A 21,635-nucleotide genomic window follows, 5' to 3' on the forward strand; every position below is an offset into this window, starting at 1 on the left:
GAGACTATGTCCCAAGGCATAACCTCAGAATAAAAGGCTGCCCCTTTAGAACAGACATGAAAAGACATGAGAAACATCTTCAACCAGACAGTGGTGAACCTATGGAATTTTTTGCCACAAAAGACTGTGGAGGCCAGGATATTGAGTATGTTTAACATGGAGATAGGTTCTTGATTGTCAAGGGAATCAAAGGTTGCAGGGAGAAATCGGGAAAATGAGGTTGAGAAACTTATCAGCCATGATTGAATGGCGGAGCAGATTTGATGGGTCTAATTTCTGCTCCTCTATCTTTATAGGTCTGGTAACCTTTGTTCAGAACTTCAATTTGGGGTGCTACTAGTGTGTAGGCTGTCAAAATTCCCAGGCCCAAATCAGTGTTGAGAATGTCTGATTGTAAACAGTTGTGCTTTAAATGTCCATTGTTTCCAAGAAACAAGTTGGAGTCTCAATGTTGGCTAATCAGCATTTCAATCTGGGTAACAGGGCCCATGTGATTCAGGTTGTCTTGGTGATACACGTTGGGAGATAATTTTATAAGATATCCCTCTGAGCACTCCAGACATGGTTAGTCTGCCAGCACTTGCAAGAGGTAAGCAGCCATTGCCAACATGAAGCTGCAACTCACCACTCAGTAATATTGTTGGTATCTCTTGTTCAGATTGAAAAGACCAAATTCATGGGTTAAAAGAAGACAAAATTTTGCCTTGTTTACATTTAATATTATAATCTTTGGGGTGGAGGTATTGAGTCCTGAAGAAGGGTTATACCTGAAATGTTGACCTCTCCACCACCTGATGCTGCATGGCTTGCTGTGTTCTTCCTGCCTCCTCCTTGTCTACCTTGGATTTCAGCATCCTGCAGTTTTTTTCTGTCTTTAACCAGGAGTGTTTCTAGCATATTCAGTTGTTTTTAAAACTGGCGTTGTATTCGTTTGTATATTTCTTGCTCATTAAAGTGTGACATGATTCCTCAATGGTTAGCACCGCTGGCTCACAGTGCCAGGGAATCAGATTCAATTCCAGCCTTGGGCGATTGTGTAAAGTTTGCTTATTCTCCTTGTGTCTGCATGGGTTTCCTTCAGGTGCTTGAGTTTTTCCCCCTAGTCCAAAAGATGTGCAGGTTAGGTGGGTAGGCCATGCTGAATTGCCCATAATGTCCATGGATGAGCAGGCTAGGTGGAATAGCATGGAACTAAGCAGGGATAGGGTAGGTGGGTGGGCCTGGGTGGAATGCTCTTCGGAAGGTCAGAGTGGACTCAATGGGCTGAATGATTTGCTCCCTTTCAGGAGGGATTCATAGATTCTATGGGAAAATATTTTGTATATGGAAACAGCCTCAAAGTTGAGTTTTGGCTTCTTGTAAACGTATTAATATCTTAAGTTTTGCAGCAACCATCTTTACTGTTTAAAATCCTAACCTTTTGATTGTTGCAGTTTGAGTTTAACACACAAGTTCTGAAATGGCAGTTAGTTGCAAGCTTTTGTTTTATATTTTCATAATGATAGATCTGTCCAATATCTTTTCTGAATTCCCTAGAGATGAAGAGGAGCAGCTTCGCAAAATGATTAGGGCAGATCATGAGAGGGCGCTTGAAGAGGCTAAGGAGAAACTGAAAAAATCCAAAGATCAGATTCGTGCTGAAATTCAGACAGAAAAAAACCGTGTGAAACAAGATATGAAAAAAAGAGAAGGCAAACAACTGCCACATGTTCCTATCCCAAAACTTGTGGGAATCAATAATGGGGACCCAGGTGATCCAGACACGAGAGAGAAACAAGAGAAGATTAAAGAGGTATGTGGGAAGACTGGGTGGTATATTGCTTAAATTGGAATGAGTGTTTTTTTAAAATCAGTTTTACTCTAAATATGTAACATCTCTTACCTTTACCTAAGGATGACCATGAACTGTATTGAATAATATTGCTTTAGTGTCTACATATATTGAGCGTGGGTATTTTCTCATCAGCTGTTCAGAGATGTTACTGCACACCTCTGTGGAAAGTGGGATCTGAACGCAGGCCTCCTGGCCCTAAGGCAGGGATGCCACCACTTCACCACAAGAGCCCTAAGTGTATTGAACACTGTATGAGTGGTGTAATTTGTGGCTCGGTTAGAAGTGCTGTCACCTTCATGTTGGAATGTTATGGGTTTCCACCTGCTCCAGAAACTTGAGCCAGATAATAGGCATAACCTAGCACAGTACTGAGTGAAAACCAAAAAAGAGAAACTCAGCAGGTCTGGCAGCATTTGGAGAGGGAGAGTTAATATTTCTAACCCTAGTATGACTCTTAAGAATGCAGCATTTTGCTTTTATCGAAGAATTGCAGCATTGGAAGAAGTGCTAATTTCTTAGTGTCTTCTCACTGCTGGAGATGTTAAACCATGGTCCTACTTGCTCCCTCAATTGTATGTAAAACATTTCATGATATTGTTTAAACAGCAGAGAAGTTTATTTCTGAGTCCTTGCCAATATTTATCCATCAAGCAGCATCACTAAAATAAATTGGACCAGAAATTACTGTAGCTGGTGACTAACTTTATTTAGTTTCAGTAACCACTTGCACTGGACGTTGCTGTAAATTTGAGGTTCAAATGATGTGGAGTCTTTCAAAGGGCAAACAGCTGTGTAATTCTTTGATTCTTGTTTGCTATTGTTTGGTTTAGTTTAGTTGTAATAACTGTTTTATAGGTTAACTGTTGCATAGTGTGATAATAGTCATTATCTGAAGACAAGGGAGAGGGAGCTCATACTACAAGGATCTTTGTTTTTTGAACGTGGACAACACTGATGCTGGATATTGTGTTTATGAAACATGGCAAGGATTTTCTTGGTATTTCCCTTAAGTCATAGAGACACAGCGATGTACAGCACCGAAATAGACCCTTTTGTCATGCTGACCAGGTATCTTAAATTAATGTAGTCCCACTTCACTCTAAACCCTTCCTATTCATATACCCATCCAGATGTCTTTTAAATGTTACAATTCTACCAGTCTGTCACTTCCTCTGACAGCTCATTGTGTACACACACCACCCTTTTTGTGAAAAAGATGCACACTGTGAAACAAAAGTTGAAAAAGGTCCTTTTTAAAATCTTTCCCTCCCCTCTACCCAACCCAGGGAAAAGATTTTTCCCTATCACATCCTGAAGATTAAATGAATAATTTTTGAATGAATTGAGTATCTTTATACAATTTCAATTTAAATGCTATCTACAATGTAAAGCCCATACAGTCATCATTCTCTAAAATTAATTGAAAATAAAAGTAATGAATAGATTTTTGCAGTATTTAAAAATAGTGAAACTTCATGTCATTTCTAACAAGGTTTAATATTTTTATTATTTCAGGCATCTAAAATCTCTTGAACAATTTTTAACAACGAGCAGCAAACTTTGCAAAGTTTATTTTTTATATTTTATTCTCAATCTCATACAATATCGATATCGTGGTCATCAAATGGTAAATATTGCTATCAATATTCTGTATGCAAAATGTCACATCATGGAACTGACAAAATTATTTTGTATTCCCGAAAGAAAAAATGTGATGGTCAAATTCTGGTTTTAAAAAGAAACTTGGCTTATGAAGGGTAAAGGATGCTGGATTTACTTATCTAGCAATGCTAATCTGTTGCCACTGGAATGGATTTGATTTTTGAATGCTTCACTTTTGTTAGTTTTTAAACTAAAACCTCTTGTCGTTACTTGTTTTTGGCACCTATGACATTTGATTTGGTTGGATGACTAAGTTCTATTGAATTAAAGCTAGAATTAAATTCTGAATCCTTCTGTATGGTATTGGAGGACTGTGATGCTAATTTTATCAATGCCTGTTTTTGCACTATTTAGATCAGCATAATCCAGTTCAAGTAATTATAATAAAGAAAACAAATAAAAGATGGATTAGAAATTCACACTAATTCTACATAATAACATTTGAAATAGGAGCAAGATTAAGCCAGATACACCCTCCTGCCACTCCTGTCAGTCAAAAAGATATTCCCATATTGCTTGATGACCTTAATGCCCAGAAACCTTTCAATTGTCTTGATTGCACATAGCAACAAGCATCCACAGCTCACTTGAGTAGAAAATTGCAGCAATTCGTAACTTTCTGAATGACAAATTCACAAATGGCCAAACTCTAATCTTCAGGTCAAGCCCGAGATCTTGAAGCTGCAACTGTGGGAAACAGCTTTGAACATTACCTTGTTAAGGCTCTATGGATTTTGTATGTTTCAGCTGGATCCTATCTCATCCTTCTTAAGAGAAAATATCCTCCTTCAACTCAAGGTCTCCTCTATAGGACAACCTACTTATCTCTTGAATCAGTTGTATAAACCTTCTTTGCACTCAGTTTAAGGCAGCTTTCATATTTATAAAATGAAAGAGCATGTCAGAAATAATCACCAGATCTGGCAGAAAGTCTGGAATGAAAAACAGTTCATATTTTTAATGTGATGTTTTGTTTCTACTGCTCTTCAAAATTTTCTCAACCCAGTTCTAATGTCCTGTCTGCAAAAAGTAGGAAAAATCCAATTCGGCAAACTACAATTCCATTAGTCTTCAGCAAAGTTAAGGGAAGTGTGATTAATGGTGCTTGTAAATGTGAGTTACACATCAAGAGCAAGTGCACTGTTGGCTGTGTTCTACACAGCCACTCTACATGGAAAAAGTGAGGACTGCAGATGCTGGGAGATGAGTGTCGAAAAGTGTGGGACTGGAAAAGCACAGCTGGTCAGGCAGCATCCGAAAAGCTTGAATCGATGTTTCAAGCATAAGCCTTTCATCTGGAAATTAGTCTTGTAGCCCAAGAGGCTGATAGATAAATGGGAGGGTGGTAGGATGGGGGGAAGGTAGCTGGGAATGTGATAGATAGTTAAAGGTGGTGGTGAAGATGATAACTCGGAGAGGAGGGTGGAACAGATCGGTGGGAAGGAAGGTGGACAGGTAGAACAGTTCAAGAGGGCGGTGCTGAGTTGGAAGGTTGGATCTGGGATAAGGTTGGAGGAGGGGAAATGAGGAAACTGGTGAAATCCACAGTGATCCCCTGTGGTAGGAGGGTCCCAAGGTGGAAGGTGAGGCGTTCTTCCTCCAGGCGTTGGGTGGTCAGACTTTCATATCCTTGGCAGGGGGAGGGGGAGTTGAAGTGTTCGGCCACAGGGCAGTGGGGTTGTTTAGTGCAGATGTTTCAGAAATGTTCTCTGAAACATTCTGCAAGTTGGTGTCCTGTCTCCCCGTTGTAGAGGAGACCATGTCGGGAACAACGGGCACAGTAGATGATGTGTTTGGAAGTATAGATAAATCTCTGTCAGATGTGGAAGGATCCTTTTGGCATCTTGGACGGAGGGAAGAGGGAGAGGTATGGGTGCAGGTTTTGAACTACTTGCGTTGGCCTAAACAAGGGAGTTGCGGAGAGAATGGTCTTTCTGAAATACAGGGGTGGAGAGGGAAATATCTCCCTGCTAGTGTGGTCTGTTTATAGGTGATGGAAATGGCGGAGGATAATGTGATGTATCTGGAGGTTGGTGGGATGGAAGGTGTAGATGGGGGGGGGTCTGTCTTTGTTGCATTTGGAGAGTTGGGTTTCAAGGGCAGAGGTGCAGGAAGTGAAGGACATGTGTTGGAGGGCAAGATCAACCCTGTGGGACGGGAAATTGCAGTCATTGAAGGAGGCGGCCGTTTGGGATGTTCAGTGGTGGAATTGCTCCTCCTGGAAGCAGATGCGACGGATGTGAAGGAATTGGAAATAAGGGATAGCGTTTTTACAGGAGGCAGGATGAGAGGTGGTGTAGTCCAAGTAGCTGAGGGAGTCAGTGGATTTGTAGATATCCGTGTTGAATCGGTCACAGGAAATTGAGTTGGAGAGGTCCAGGAGTGGTAGGTGCATGTTGAGATGGTCCAGGTGAACTACAGGTCATGGTGGAAAGTGTTTGTGAAGTTGATGAGCACAAGGTGGCGCCAATATAGTCATCGAAAAGGTGGGGAATGGTGCCGGTGTAGCTGCAAAAGTTGGATTGTCCACATACCCAGCGAAGAGGCTGCCATAACTGGGGTCATGTAGGTGCCCATAGCTACCCCTTTGCTCTGAAAGAAGAGAGAGGATTCAAAGGAGAAATTGTTGAGGGTGAGGACCAGTTCAGCCAATCGAATGGAAGTGTCAGTGGAAAGGTACTGGTTTGGTCGCCGTGAGAGGAGGAAACTGAGGGCTTAGAGGCAGTCATCATGGCGGATGGATGTGTACAGGGACTGGATGTCCATGGTGAAGATGAGGCATTTGGGGCCAGGGAATTGAAAGTCATGGAGAAGGTGAAGGGCGTGGGTGATGTCTCGAATGTTGCTGGGGAATTCCTGGACCAAGGGGCACAGGACAGTGCTAAAGTATGCAGAGATAAGTTCATGGGCCAGGAAGAGACCAAAACAATGGGTCATCCGGGGTAATCAGGTTTGTGAATTTTGGGTAGGAGGTAGAACCGGGTGGAGGGGTTTCCCAGACAGAGGTTGGAAACCCTGAGTGGGAGGTCCCCTGAGATGTTGAGGTTACGGATGGTCTGGGAGATAATGGTTTGGTGATGGGAGTTAAAGCTATGGTTGAGGAGGTGGTGTCTGCGAGTTGGCGCCTGGCTTCAACAGTATTGAGGTCGATGTGCCAAACTACCACTGTCGCCTCCTCCTCCCCCACCCTCCACCCCCTGCCTTGTCTGCAGGTTTAGTGGTGATGTTGGGGAGTGAGTTGAGGGCTGCACGTTGAGAGAGGTTGGAGTGGTGGTGGGGGGGGGGGTGGTGGACAGGTTGAAGGAGGTCAATGTCAGGCCGGCAGTTGGAAATGAGATCCAGAGCGGGTAATAGATCAGCACAGGGAGTGTATTGGAGGCGGAAGGGTGGGTGGGAGTACTGATGGAAAAAGTGCAGAGGCGGCAGAAGTGTTCGATGTTGCAAAGAGTTTCAAATTCATTGATCCAGGAGGGTAGGGGGATGAAGGTGAGGCCTTTACTGAGGACTGATGGTTCATCCTCATTGAGGTGTAGGTGTGGAGGAGGGGTGGGGTGGTGAAAACATGGCCGGTTTAGGAGCTTTGACCTGGTATGGGGCTTGAGCCGGAAGTGGGGGTGGAGACTGTCACTGGAGTGAGTGTGGTTGTGGGATCGTGGGTGACATCACAAATAGAAATTATGCTCACCCTGGGGATCAGGGGAAGGGGGGGTGGCTTCAGTGGTAACCCCAGGAACGGAAGTGACATGTGACGTAGGCGATATCGTCTGTGGTGTTCAAGTGAGTGACATCGGTGGAGGAAGTGGCTGCGGCGGCAGCAACTACGGGGACGATAGTAATGTGCCGGGTAGATTTCGCGTTGGTTTCAGCGGCGGTGGATCTTGTGGCAATCACAGAGGTGACATGACTGGCAGTTACTGCGGTCTGTGGGACGGTGAGTTTGGAAGTGAAGTCTTTGTTCGACACAGTAGTGAAGATTGGAACGGCTGCATGGCCAATGGCATCCAAGCTAGTATCTAAGGTTCAACAATCTTAAGTTGTTTCATCAGTGATCTCCCTTCATCCTAAGATTAAAGTTGGGATATTTGTTGATGATTGGCAATGATTGGTTCCATTTGCAGTTTCTCAGATAATGAAACATTCTGCATTCAAGTGCAGTAAGACTGAGACATCATTCACAACCTTACTTGCTGAGAAAGTGCCAGGCAGTGGCTAAATCTAACAAAGGGGTGTTTGACCATCTCCCCTGACATTGACTAGCTTTTGTCATTATTGAAATCCTTGCCACAAAGTTCCTTGGAATCACCATTGACCAACTGACCAGAAATTCAGTGGGGTCACGCACATAAACAGTGGGGCGAGAAGTGACTGTGGCTGCAAATCAAAGACAGGATATCCTGTGGGAAGTGAATAATTTGTGATTCTCCAAAGACTTTCACCATCTACAAGGTACATGCCAAGAATACTTTGGATCAATGCAGCCCCATCAGCCTTCAGGAAGTTCAATGACAAGGCATAGCAGCTTTATTGATCAGCACTTTGTATGCTGCAGTAACTCACCACAGTTTTGTCAGGCTACCTTCCAAGTCTGCAACCTGTATTGTTGAGAAAGGTGAGGGCACCAGTTACACTGGGGCACTGCCACTTTCAAGGCTCCTTCCAAAGGGTCTGCCATCTATCTTGACTTGGAAATACATTGCATCTGCTGTGGTTATTATGTTCATCTTCTCTCAAATTTCTGTTATCAACCACGCCAGTAGAAGCTGCCAAGTATCTCTAAGCAATTAGCCAATGTTAAGGCTCCAACTTTGCTCCAGATCCCTTTCCTTTTATGGATCATGACTAGGTTCACTCATACCTGACTACTAACTGAATCTAAGCCACGATCTAATCTGAGGGATGTCTAGTGTCTACAGCCAACTCTCTCACCTAATGCGCTGTGATGCTTGCAGATTACAGCTCAACAACTTGGTCAGTGTTTCTTGAGTTGCAGGCACCAGCTGAAAATGCAGCCTCTGATTGCACTAGCTCCTGTGCATTGCAGTTACTGCATGTCAGCAGGCTGTAATCCAATCTCTAAAACCTCTTTATTTTATATTTAATTAATTAAAAGTTTGTGTAATTAATCTTAGTTTACTTATAGATTTTAGAGCTAATTAAGCAGAATAAATGACTTAAGTAAAGTATTGGTTTAGGTTTCTAGTTTAAAATACTTCTGCAATAATGAACATCAAGTGCATTTTTTTCTTTTTGTTGCATTAAATTCCCATTCTCCAAGGGCACCAAGTGTTTCCACTGTGGCTATGAATATACTGGAATGGGACTAATAAACAATTTATTTATTTTTAAATAGAAGCTCTGAAGTAGTTTACATTATAGCAGATGTTAGATGGATGAGTGACTGATAAGCATATACGTCTAACTGCAAGTATAAATAAAAGGATGATCTTTAATTAGCACACAGTATTGTTATTTTGTGTCTGCGTAACTGAGCATTTGGGCAAATCACTAAAGTGATTGAGATAGTCAGAAATAGCAGGGCTAGGCCATTCACTGAGATTGACACCTGAATGTGATCTCAAACTTCCTACCTAATCCCCTACATTATAGATCAATAAACTGTCTAACTCAACCTTAAATTCATTTTTTTTTAGATTAGATTACTTACTATTGAATCAGTCGTCACTATTCTCATGGAAGTGAATTCCAAAGATCAGCAAATCTCAAAAAAAAGGAAAGATGGGACACTATTTTTAAACAGCACCCACAATTCTAGATATCCTCACAATCATAAGCATCCTTTCAGCACCTGCTGTATCAAGCCACCTCTCAGAATCCTGTACGTTTCAAGAAAATAACCTCCCATTTTCTGAATTCAAATGTGTAAACCCCAACCAGCTTTACATCTCCTCATAAGTCCACCTCTTCATTTTTGTTTTGTTATTCTTTCATGAGATGAGTGCTTTTGGCAAGGCTAACATTTGTTCCCAATCCCTAATTACTTTTGAACTGAGCAAAGCCATTTAAAGAAGATGATTAAAGAGTCAGCCACATTACTGTAGAACTGGAGTCATACCTAAGTCAAACCTGATAAGCATGGCAGATTTCTTTTCCTTTCCTTGGGTATTAGTGAACCAAGAGAATTTTTACAACTACTCATAGTTGCCATTTGATGAGATTAACTTTCAATTCCAGATTTATTAAAATAAATTAAAAATAAATTTAGACTTGTCACCAGAGCATTAGCCTATGCCTCTGAATTGCTAGTCAGTGATTTTATCATTGTCTTTCCCCAAGAGTCAGGTTAGTGAACCTTCTCTGAAATTCTTTCATTGGAACTATTTCCCTTCTTGAATAAGGAGACCAAAACTCTGCACAGTACTGTATGCTTTTACCAATGTCCTGTATAATTGGAGTCGCTTGGTGTTAAAATTTAAAATTGTTGGAATGTATTTTTATTTGTTCTTCATTTTGATTGCTGAAAGATTGTTAAATTAGCTCAAGATTTAAGTTTGTTCCTTTTTGCAGATGATGAAGCATGCTTGGGACAACTACAGACAATATGCATGGGGGCACAATGAGTTAAAACCACTCTCCAGGAAGGGCCATACAACCAATATTTTTGGTGAGTATCTGGGTGTGAGATGTCTGTTGTCTGCATTACGTATCATCTTTTTGGTAGCATGGACAATATGAAGATTTGCTTTCAATTTGAGCACTGCAAAGGTTGACTGAGGTGTGATTTACCAAAGCACTGTGGATGCTGGTAATCTGAAATGAAAGCAAAATGTTGGAAATATTCATCAACCAATCAACATCTGCAAAGAGAGAATTAAAGTCAGTGCTTCAAGTCAATGGCCTTTCATCATGAAAAGGCCTAACCTCTGAAACATTAGATTTACCTCTCTCCACAAATGATGCCTTAACCTGTATATTTCCAAGATTATCGACGTTCGTTTCAAATGTCCATTACATAGATGTGATTATTATGTTTTATAACTTGGTTTGTTTACAAGATATGCATCGTTTATTTAGGAAGGAAGAAACAAGGTAACTGGAGGTCTGTTAATGTGGCATTATTTGAGAGTGCAACTGATTGTTATCAAAAGTGAGTATGTACAGAATTGAACAATCTTGTGACTTGAATCACCTAAATAGTTTGGAAAAATAGTTCTGTTCACTTGTATTAAAGAAAAGATGTTTGCATCAGAGGTGTGTTAAGAGCATTTTCAGGATTTTTCAGGAATGATGAATTTTAGCTGCTTGATTGTCTGGTCTGTTTTCTTTAAAATAACAGGGGCTTTATAGAGTGGATAGGATGAATTTATTTCTGTTGGCAGAGAGATCACTAACCTGGATGTGGTGGGAGTGTAGAGGAGGGCTGGTGGGAGTGGAGGAGGAGAAGAGAAAATACGTTTTACGTAGTCAGTGGCAAGATTAGAGCAGGACAAGAAAATATTGAAAGCGTTTGGTATGCTTTCTTTTATTGAGCAGAGTATTGAGTACAGGAGTTGGGAGGTCATGTTGCGGCTGTACAGGGTATTGGTTAGGCCACCGTTGAAATATCGCGTGCAATTCTGGTCTCCTCCCTATTGGAAAGATGATGTGAAACTTGAAAGGGTTCAGAAGAGATTTACAAGGATGTTGCCAGGGATGGAGGATCTGAGCTACAGGGAGAGGCTGAGCAAGCTGGGGCTGTTTTTCCTGGAGCGTCGGAGGCTGAGGGGTGACCTTATAGAGGTTTACAAAATTATGAGGTGCATGGATAGGATAAATAGACAAAGTCTTTTCCCTGGGTTTGGGGAGTCCAGAACTAGAGGGCATAGGTTTAAGATGAGAGGGGAAAGATATAAAAGAGACCTAAGGGGCAACTTTTTCACAGAGAGTTGTAAGTGTGTAGAATGATCTGCCAGAGGTTGTATGGAGGCTGGTACAATTGCAACATTTAAGAGGCATTTGGATGGGTATCTGAATAGGAAGGGTTTGGAGGGACATGGGTCAGGTGCTGGCAGGTGGGACTAGATTGGGTTGGGATATATGGGTGGCATGAACGGGTTGGACTGAAGGGTCTGTTTCCATGCTGTACATCTCTATGAATCTGAGTGTGATAATTAAATATATCTAGATAGGCATGCTTAGATTTAGCTAAGGATGTTTAAAGCAATATTTTTAAATTAGGTTTAAATGCTGTCTGAATGTCCTGGTTGATGGTATTTTGCATTGGGTGATTTGTAAAAGAATTGTCAGTAGTGCCCAAAACAGAATCTCATGGTTCAAGGTGAAGGTCAAGTGTGCTAGCTTTACCAAGGCTTTCACTGGGGAAATACTCAAATCTGCTCAAATATGATTGCAAAGTTTGCAGAGGTAATAATTGCAACATCCTTCTCTTTAATCCCAATTTAAGATATATTCCAGATGGTGACAGGTTCAAGCATTTTTTCCTAATTTCCCTAGTCTGTTGAGCTTACTGTGGTTACCGATAACCCAAGCAGGTGTAACAACAAAATATACTCAATGTCTTTTAATGAAGTACACAAAATACTCAAGGGTCTTACTCATACAAAGCTTACCATCACAAGTCTTTATGTGGACTTCAAGGAGCAGATCAACTTCATCTTAATCTCCAGTTCTGTTCAGGCGGTCCTGTCTTGAGCTAGCTAGCTATTGCTCTGAGGCAAGCTTTCTTGTTCCCTTTTTTCCATCGAAGCAAAGATAGTGTGTGTGTTCACACTTTGTCTGTGTCCAGCAATTTGATCGTTGGCAGATAACACAAATGTGTCAGCTGTCTACGTTTTACTCATTAGGGCTGGCTTGTTTTCCCTGGGTAGAGCTCGTCTCTTGGTTGGATAGACTTTGACCTCAGCCTTAGCTTACCTTGTGCTGTTACCATCTAGATGTCAACCATATGATATTTACAAAGTGCTATTCTATAATCAAGCATAATGTTAATTATTACACATCTAATGTGTGCTTGGTTTAACAGGACTCTAACCCTTCAGATATGTTGTGACAATTCAAATCATTACAGTTGCAACACATTCCTTCAGAAACACATTAGAACCAGTAACCTTTCCAATCATTACATAATCACCTAATCATTAACTCTTTGATAGAGCATGCTTCGTGTATTTTTTCTTACTTCATTTCTGTTCAATTATTGAGAAAATTTTAGGCAAATATCTACACTGATTATTGGAGTACATGTCACAAAAAGCAAAAGTAACCATGGTTATTAAAGCCCACTGCTGCCAAAGTCTAGTTAAAACAAAATGCAATTATAATGTGGCACAAGTTAAATATGTTAAAGATATCTTTTTATTTCATACCTATTAATGGTAAGGGAAATTTTTAAAATCATACTGTTCATTGCTTTTAATATACCCTAATGTAACAAGGTTCGAAGTTATGATAGCGGGCTACAAAAAGGCTGCCACTATTTTCTTGTAAATGAACAAGTGGAACAATAATAACTATCTACCAACATTAAACATATTAAAAAAAAAACTATTGGTAGTTAAATGCAAGTTCTTCCCTTTAGCTGTTTATGGCGTAAGCTTGCAGTCATTGTGTCGAAGCTTCTTCACAATCTGAATTGTTTTCCAATAGCAGTTAACCACAGAGTTAGATAATAATTGCAAGATGTGATCAAGTGTGACAGTAAATAATGTAGACAGGTGTTGTAATGGGAGCTGGAAGAACAGTGAAGTAGAAGATAATGAAAGGAACATTTATCTAAAAGGTGCCTGGAATAAAAATCTTCAAAAGATGAGACACCCCATTACTTCACAAGAAAAGACAGCACATTTGTAGTCTTTACATCCACAAAGAACCTTGGGAAAATTCTAAAAGCTCGAGTTCAAGATTTTTACCGATACCTCATTAGATTTCTAAATAAACTGAACATAGCATGAACTAGAACAATGCTATCAATTTTAAGCAGGGATAATTTATGTAGTATTAGATATTTTGATGAAGTTCAGATGGAAGTTCTAAACAGATTTTAAAAAGATCGAAACAGAAATTCTCAGGTACTGATTTAACACAAAGTACTGAGAAGTACTGAGATTTGGGAGTTGAACAGTGGGAAATCATGATTGGCTGCAAACTGGTCAATATAATACTTTGTGTTTATAGAATAGAAAACTAATTCATGCATTTTTTTAAAATACTGTTTATGGGATCTGGCGAGGCCAGCAATTTATTGTCCTTCCTAATTGCCCTTGATAATCTGGTGGTGGGATGCTGTTTAGTAATGGTACACCCACAGAGCTGATAAGAGGAGAGTTCTAGGATTTTAAGCCACCAAATAATATTCCAGTAAAAACAATAGACATGATGGCAGAAAAAGAAATGTACATGATTTCTGAGGAGATAACATCCCAAATGGCCATTGGAAAGTCTCAAGGTATGTTGTGCACACGACGTTTTGCAAGAAATTAACAAGGTCACGCATAAATAATTGCTAGCTATGTTCGGTTTCGTAAAGGGTAGAAAACAACAGAAGTTATTTTGATAGTGAGAAAAGTATTGTGACATCTTCCTTGGAAATCAACGTTGAAATACAAACCATTTCTAATTTACAGCAATGATTTGCATTCAGAATGTCAATGCAAATTTGCAGATAATATGACATAAAAAGAACAGGTAAATTGAGGTGGATTGTGAAATTGGCAGAATCATAGAGTTATTTCCAACTAAATCTTGGGTATATAACTTTATTTCTTCAGTGGCATAAGGCATATACATAAATGGTGAGGTTCATATATTATCAGTTTGTAGTCACAGTAGATAAATAGATGAGGTCCTTGACTAGATCTCCAGAGAGCATGACCTTCAGCAACATCAAAAAATGTATGGAATTTTTCCATTGTTTCTATGCTGATTGAAAATAAGGCTCATTGATTTAACCTGTATCAAGGGGTCTTTTTTAAAAAAATGAGCTGTAGTGGTAGTGGATGCATTCAGTGCAATCTTCTGAAATTCCCTAGGTGCATGAAGGATCCCTACAAGTTGAAAGAGAAAGGAAATATAACATCTCTCTTCAAGAAAGGAGTGAACAAAGAAAGTAGAGACACCAGTTAGCACAATATTTGCGATTAGGAAAATGTTGGAATCCATTCATAAGGGAATGACGCAAAGATAGGTGGAGGGATGGGTAGTATTGAGTAGGCGGAGAGGCTGCAAAAGGATTTGTTTAGGAGAATGGATAAACAAGTGGCAGATGAAGTATAGCATGGGGAAGTGTGAGGCCATGCACTTTGGTAAGAAGAATAGAAGCATGGACTATTTTCTAAATGGGGAGAAAATTCAGAAGTCTGAAGTGAAAAGAGACTTTGGAGTTCTAGTCGAGGATTCTCTCAAGGTAAACTTGCAGATTGAGTTGTTAGTTAGGAAGGCAAATGCAATGATGGCATTTATTTTGAGAGGTCTTGAATATAAAAGCAATAGTGTACTTCTGAGGCTTTGTAAGGCTCTAGTAGACCATTTTTAGAGTATTGTGCGCAGTTTTAGGCCCCATATCTCAGGAAGGATGTACTGGCCCTGGAATGGATTCAGATGAGGTTCACGAAAATGGTCCCAAGAATGAAAAGCTTAACATATGAGGAACGTTAGAGGACTCAGAGTTATAGTCAGAGTTAAGAAGGATGGGGGGGATCTAATTGAAACTTACAGAATACTGAATGGCCTGGACAGAATAGATATTGGGAGGAGTTTTCCATTAGTAGGAGAGACTAGAACCTGAGAACACAACATTAGAGTAAAGGGCAGACCTTTTAGAATGGAGATAAGGAGAAACTTCTTCAGCCAGAGAGTGGTGAATCTATGGAATTCACTGCCACAGAAGGCTGGGGACACTAGGTCATTGAGTATATTTAAGATGGAAATGGACAGATTCAAGATTGTCAAAGGGATCGAGGGTTATTGGGAGAAAGCAGGAGAATGGGGTTGAGAAACTTATCAGCCACATTTGAATAACAGCAGACTCAGTGGGCTGAATATCTTATCTTATGGTTTTATGTACATCCAACGAGAGTCAGTAGATGTTTTGAAATCGAGCTTCACAAATTTATTCAAGTTCTTTGTGGATGTAACGGATTGGATAAAGGGGAACTAGTAGATGTAGTGGTATTTGAATTCCCAAAAGGAATTCACAATGGTATCATGAAAAGGTTATGACAGAAGGTGCAAGTCCATGGTGATGAGAATAATATGAGCTCGGGTAGAGGATTGCCCCTCAAATGGAAAGCACATTCTGGATAAGCCACTTTTTCAGATTGCCAAGCTAGAACTTAGCGAAGAAGCAGAGTATGTTAGAGCTAAACTTGCAAACAATTAAAAGTACGTGAAAAAGCAAGTTTAGCTTATGTAGGGGATATAGATAGGCTGATTCATTGAGCGAAACCTTGCCATGTAATGTGAGTTTAAAAATTTGATGTCTCCTTTGGGTATGAAGAATAGGAAAGAGAGTATTGTTTAAATGGATGGAGACAATGGAATGCTGTGGTGCAGGAGGATCTTGTATATGAAGTTAAAGAAATCAGCATGCAGGTTCAGCAAATAATTGGGAAGCCATTGGAATGTTGGATTCTATCGCGCAGAAGATAGAGAATAAAAGTAGTGTAAGAAAACAACTGCAGATGCTGGAGCTCTGAAACAACAAAAACAGCCATTGCTGGGGAAATTCAACAGGTTGCAAGAAAACAAAGTCGTTGTATTGAAACTAGTGATCCTTAAGAACTAGAAGCAACTTGGAAAACCGAGATTACCCTGGGCTTCCAGTTGCCTGTGACTTGAATGTACATGCTAGCACAGGAACCCAGTAGTATGCTTTAGACCTGTCTGTCTTCCCTTTTCTCCTCTCACTGGGCTCCAACTGCAACAATCTGCTCACTCCTTTCCCCTCCACCCTATCACCTCTACTGAACTGCTTCTACTTCTAGAGAAAGGTCACTGGACTCAAAACATTAACTCTGCTTTCTCTCCACAGATACTGCTAGACCTCCAGAGTTTCTCCAGTAATTTCTGCTGTTATTTGTAATAAAAATAATGAAGTGTTTCAACAACTGTTTAGTATGTTGGTTAAATGAATAGGTAAAATTAAGGGACTGTGCACATTTTTGGTCACTGTAGTTAAAGAGAGATATATTGCTTTACAGGGAGTTCAGAAAAGGTTTACTGGGTTGATTTGTAGCATGAAGGGATTTGCTGGTGAGGAAAGTTTGAGCAAGTGTTTTTGGATTGTAGAATGAGAAATTATGCAATTAAAACACAACTCCAAGGAGTCTTGACAGGGTGGTTGCTCAGACTAGGTTTCCCTTGTGAGGAAACCTTACAGAATAAGGAGTTGTCCATTTCAGACTGGGGTCAAGGGGAATTTCTTCTCCCATAAGTTTGAGTCTTTGAAATTGTCTTGAGGTTTTGAACTACATATGGAAGTTGAGAATTTATGGAAACCAGGCAGGAAAGTGGACTTGAGGTGCTAATTGAATGTGAGCAGACTCAAGGGGTCAAATGGACGAATCATGCTTCTCTTGCTTGTTCAATATTTATATTTTGCTAGTGTTGTCATGTATCTAGCAAAAAGGAATGTGAATTGATTGAAAAACTGATCTGCAAATCTGCATGTTGCTCTACAGGGAGTAGCAGTTGTAAAAGAAAATTCTGCTTCTCCCACTTTTATGAACTGAACTTTGTTTAATTTGTTACAAGATGACAGCCACGTTTGTGCTCTGGTGGTCAACTGTATTAAAGATCACTGCACACCCTGGCATTGCTGTCTCTGCTGCATTTGGGCTGAGAATATACATGAGTGTCTGGTCTCTATTTTCTCTGGGCTCCCTTTTCAATCATCTAAACCTTCCATTTATGTTCACTTTTTCTAATGCCCTTCCAGATAGCCAGCCTCCCGAGGTTATAACCATTAGCATGTTTCTTCTGGTTGTCAGTTTCAATGTTTATCATCTTCGTTATGGATTTGCATATAACTTTAGTGCAGAGATAGTTATCCATAAGGTTGTAATGTAGCAGCCACTTTATTTTGCAGTATCTGGCTGTCAACATCTGTTGCACTGGTGAACCAGTGCCGATATCATAAAACGTATTTTTAATCAACCTGTTGGAATGTGTTGTGAGGCAGGTTGTACTTGAACTGAGAGCTTCTGGCCCAGTGAAAGGGATGCTACCATGAGGGCCCCATGCTATGAGTGTATGATAATGGGAATTAGCATGATTCAGAGCCCCTCATTTGGTGTCCTGCCCTACTGAAAGACACTCTGGCACACCCATGGCATCTCTTGCTATACTTATATCCTTAATTAACTGGGTGTAAAATTTAAATAATTAATAGTATTTGTATTTCATGCTGCAGTGCACCCAGGTAACCCTTGTTTTAAATTTTGGTGATGTATGTTTTGCCCATATGAATGGATACAAAAGAATTGAGGAAGGCAGTGACATAGTGGTAATGTGTGGGACCTAACAATCCAAAAACCCAGTGTTCTAGGGAAATGGGTTCAAATCACACCATGGCAAATGTCTTAACTGAAAAGTTTTAAATGGAGAATTGGTCTAATGGTGACTATATAATCACTATTCATGATGTGGAAACCTAACTGGTTCACTATGTCCTGTAGGAAAGAAATCTACCATCATTAGCTGTAGGAGGCTCTAGCAGCACGTGAGTCATGTATTAGAATTCAGAGTTTAACGTTTGGAAGATCCTTAATCATTGCCCTTGTCCTTGTAAAGGTTCTTCCTTTTGGTATGAATGAAGGGAGGATGACTGAACTAACCAAAGCACTGTAGTACAGTACCACTTAAATTGGGGAAACAAAATAGAAAAGCAGTGGTAAAAGGTAATAACATGGAGAAATAGATGCTCTTCTCTACAGCAAAGACTAGGTTGTGTTGCTTTCCTTGTGCCAAATTTAAGGCCATCTCTTGTGGTTGAAGAGGAGCTTGGAGTGGGATAGGAACAATACAGTTTTGTGGCCCAAAACAGGTTCTGGTAAGAGATTATGAGCAACTCCAGGGCTAAATTTAAAAAGCAGAATTGCATTGGTAGTAATCTCCAGGTTATTAGTTGAATCGTATGTGCATCGGCATAGGTTAAATAAGATGAAAGGGGTAAATGTGTGGTTCAAAGATTGGTGTGGATGAAATGGGTTCTGATTAATGGGTGCTTACAGGAATACTGTGGAAAGAAAAAGCTGTACAGTTGGCTGAGGCCTCATTTGAACTATACTGGGAATAATGTCCTGACCATTTGTATTGCAGTGGCTTCAGACTATTTCATGATACAGGGAATTGAAGGGAAGTTTAAAAAGTGAAAAAGAAATGAAAGTGCAGAGGTGCTGGATAGTGCTGAGGTGAATCAAACTGTGACAGGAAACGGCTGTAAATATAAGAGTCATTGAGATGTACAGCTTGGAAACAGACCCTTCGGTTCAACCTGTCCATGCCGAACAGATATCCCAACCCAATCTAGTCCCACCTGCCAGCACCGGGCCCGTATCCCTCCAAACCCTTCCTATTCATATACCCATCCAAATACCTCTTAAATGTTACAATTGTACCAGCCTATACCACGTCCTCTGGCAGCTCATTACATACATGTACCACCCTCTGCGTGAAAAAGTTGCCCCTACCGTCTCTTTTATATCTTTCCTCTCTCCCCCTAAACCTATGCCCTCTAGTCCTGGACTCCCCCACCCCAGGAAAAATACTTTGTCGATTTATCCTATCCATGCCCCTCAATTTTGTAAACCTCTATAAGGTCACCCCTCAGCCTCCGACACTCCAGGGAAAACAGCCCCAGCCTGTTTAGCCTCTCCCTGTAACTCAGATCCTCAAACCCTGACAACATCCTTGTAAATCTTTTCTGAACCCTTTCACATTTCACAACATCTTTCCGATAGGAAGGAGACCAGAATTGCACAACAGTGCAACAGTGGCCTAACCAATCTTGTGTACAGCTGCAACATGACCTCCCAACGTCTGTACTCAATACTCTGACCAATAAAGGAAAGCATACCAAACGCCGCCTTCACTATCCTATCTACCTGCGACTCCACTTTCCGGGAGCTACGAACCTGCACTCCAAGGTCTCTTTGTTCAGCAACACTCCCTAAGACCTTACCATTAAGCGTATAAATCTTATGCTAAGATTTGCTTTCCCAAAATGCAGTACCTCGCATTTATCTGAATTTAACTCCATCTGCCACTTCTCAGTCCATTGGCCCATCTGGTCCAGATCCTTTGTCGCTGTCCACTACACCTCCAATTTTGGTGTCATCTGCAAACTTACTAACTGTACCTCTTATGCTCACATCCAAATCATTTTTGTAAATGACAAAAAGGAGAGGACCCAGCACCGATCCTTGTGGCATTCCACTGGTCACAAGCCTCCAGTCTGAAAAACAACCCTCCACCACCACCCTCTATCTTCTACCATTGAGCCTCTTCTGTATCCAAATGGCTAGTTCTCTCTGTATTCCATGAGAGCTAAATTTGCTAATCAATCTTCCATGGGAACCTTGTCAAACGCCTTACTGAAGTCCATATAGATCGCATCTACTGCTCTGCCCTCATCAATCTTCTTTTTTTGAAGAAATAACAAAACTCAATCAAGTTTGTGAGACATTATTTCCCACGCACAAAGCCACGTAGACTATCCCTAATCAGTCCTTGCCTTTCCAAATACATGTGCGTCCTATCCCTCAGGATTCCCTCCAACAACTTGCCTACCACCGAGGTCAGGCTCACCGGTCTATAGTTCCCTGTCTTGCCTTTACCACCCTTCTTAAACGTGGCACCACGTTTGCCAACCTAGTTACCCTTTTGTCCTTAACATATTATAAAAACCCTTTGGATTCTCCTTAATTCTATTTGCCAATGCTATCTCATGTCCCCCTTTTGCCCTCCTGATTTCCCTCTTAAGTATATTCCTACTTCCTTTATATTCTAAGGATTCACTCGATCTATCCTGTATATACCTGACATATGCTTCCTTCTTTTTCTTAACCAAACCCTCAATTTCTTTAGTCATCCAGCATTCCCTATACCTTCCAGCCTTCCCTTTCACCCTGAAAGGAATATACCTTCGCTGGATTCTTGTTATCTCATTTCTGAAGGCTTCCCATTTTCCAGTCGTCTCTTTACCTGCGAACATCTGCCTGCAATCAGCTTTCGAAAGTTCTTGCCTAATACTGTCAAAATTGGCCTTTCTCCAATTTAGAACTTCAACTTTTAGATCTGGTCTATCCTTTTCCATCACGATTTTAAAACTAATAGAAATATGGTTGCTGGCCCCAAAGTGCTCCCCTACTGACACTTCTCCTGCCCTGCCTTACTTCCCAAGAGTAGGTCAAGTTTTGCACCTTCTTTAGTAGGTACATCCACATACTGAATCAGAAAATTATCTTGTGTGCACTTAAGAAATTCCTCTCCATCTAAACCTTTAACACTATGGCAGTCCCAGTCTATGTTTGGAAAGTTAAAATCCCATACCATAACTACCCTATTATTCTTACAGATAGCTGAGATCTCCTTACAATTTTGTTTCTCAATTTCCCTCTGACTATTTGGGGATCTATAATACAATCAGCATGGACAACTAAAGAGATAGCATAAGACTAAAAGAAAGAGTTTACATAAATGCAAAAACATAGCACAGATCTTGACAGATTGGCAAGATACACAGATTGGCAAAAGACCACAAAGCAGTTTATAAGAGCTGCAAAAACAAATTATGAAAGGAAACTTGCAAGGGGCATCAAAATCAATAAGATGTGCTTCTATTGTTACATAAAATGTGATCAGGAACAATGTTGACCTGCTAAAGATTGAAAGTGGGAATATTGTCAATGACTATGGAAAAATGGCAGACATGTTGAATAATTACTTCACCACAACATTTCCAATAGAAAAGAAGGATAGCTTGCTGGAAATCATAGGAAATTAATAGTGGATCAGGGACAAGGGCTGAAAGACTTTTACTATAGGTAAAACATCGATAATGAAGAAATAATGGAACTAAGGAGTAACAAATCCCCAGGACCTAATGGTTTCCAATGCAAGGTATTAAAGGATGTAGAGGAGCACATTGTAACTGTGTCTTAAGTATAATCTTTCAGAGTTCCCT

At 40.5% G+C, this 21,635-nt stretch overlaps 1 protein-coding gene across 1 annotated transcript in view; it reads left to right on the forward strand.

Annotated features, from left to right (window-relative positions):
* Nucleotides 1–21,635, forward strand: part of man1a2 (mannosidase, alpha, class 1A, member 2) — a 125,599-nt gene that overhangs the window by 23,931 nt on the left and 80,033 nt on the right. Inside the window, exons 2-3 of the mRNA XM_060833597.1 lie at nt 1,537–1,792; nt 10,022–10,118. Coding sequence (XP_060689580.1) covers nt 1,537–1,792; nt 10,022–10,118 — 353 coding nt within the window. The remainder of the gene's footprint in view (nt 1–1,536; nt 1,793–10,021; nt 10,119–21,635) is intronic.

This window comes from Hemiscyllium ocellatum, chromosome 12, assembly GCF_020745735.1.
Source record: "Hemiscyllium ocellatum isolate sHemOce1 chromosome 12, sHemOce1.pat.X.cur, whole genome shotgun sequence".
Classification (NCBI taxonomy): Eukaryota; Metazoa; Chordata; class Chondrichthyes; order Orectolobiformes; family Hemiscylliidae; genus Hemiscyllium; species Hemiscyllium ocellatum.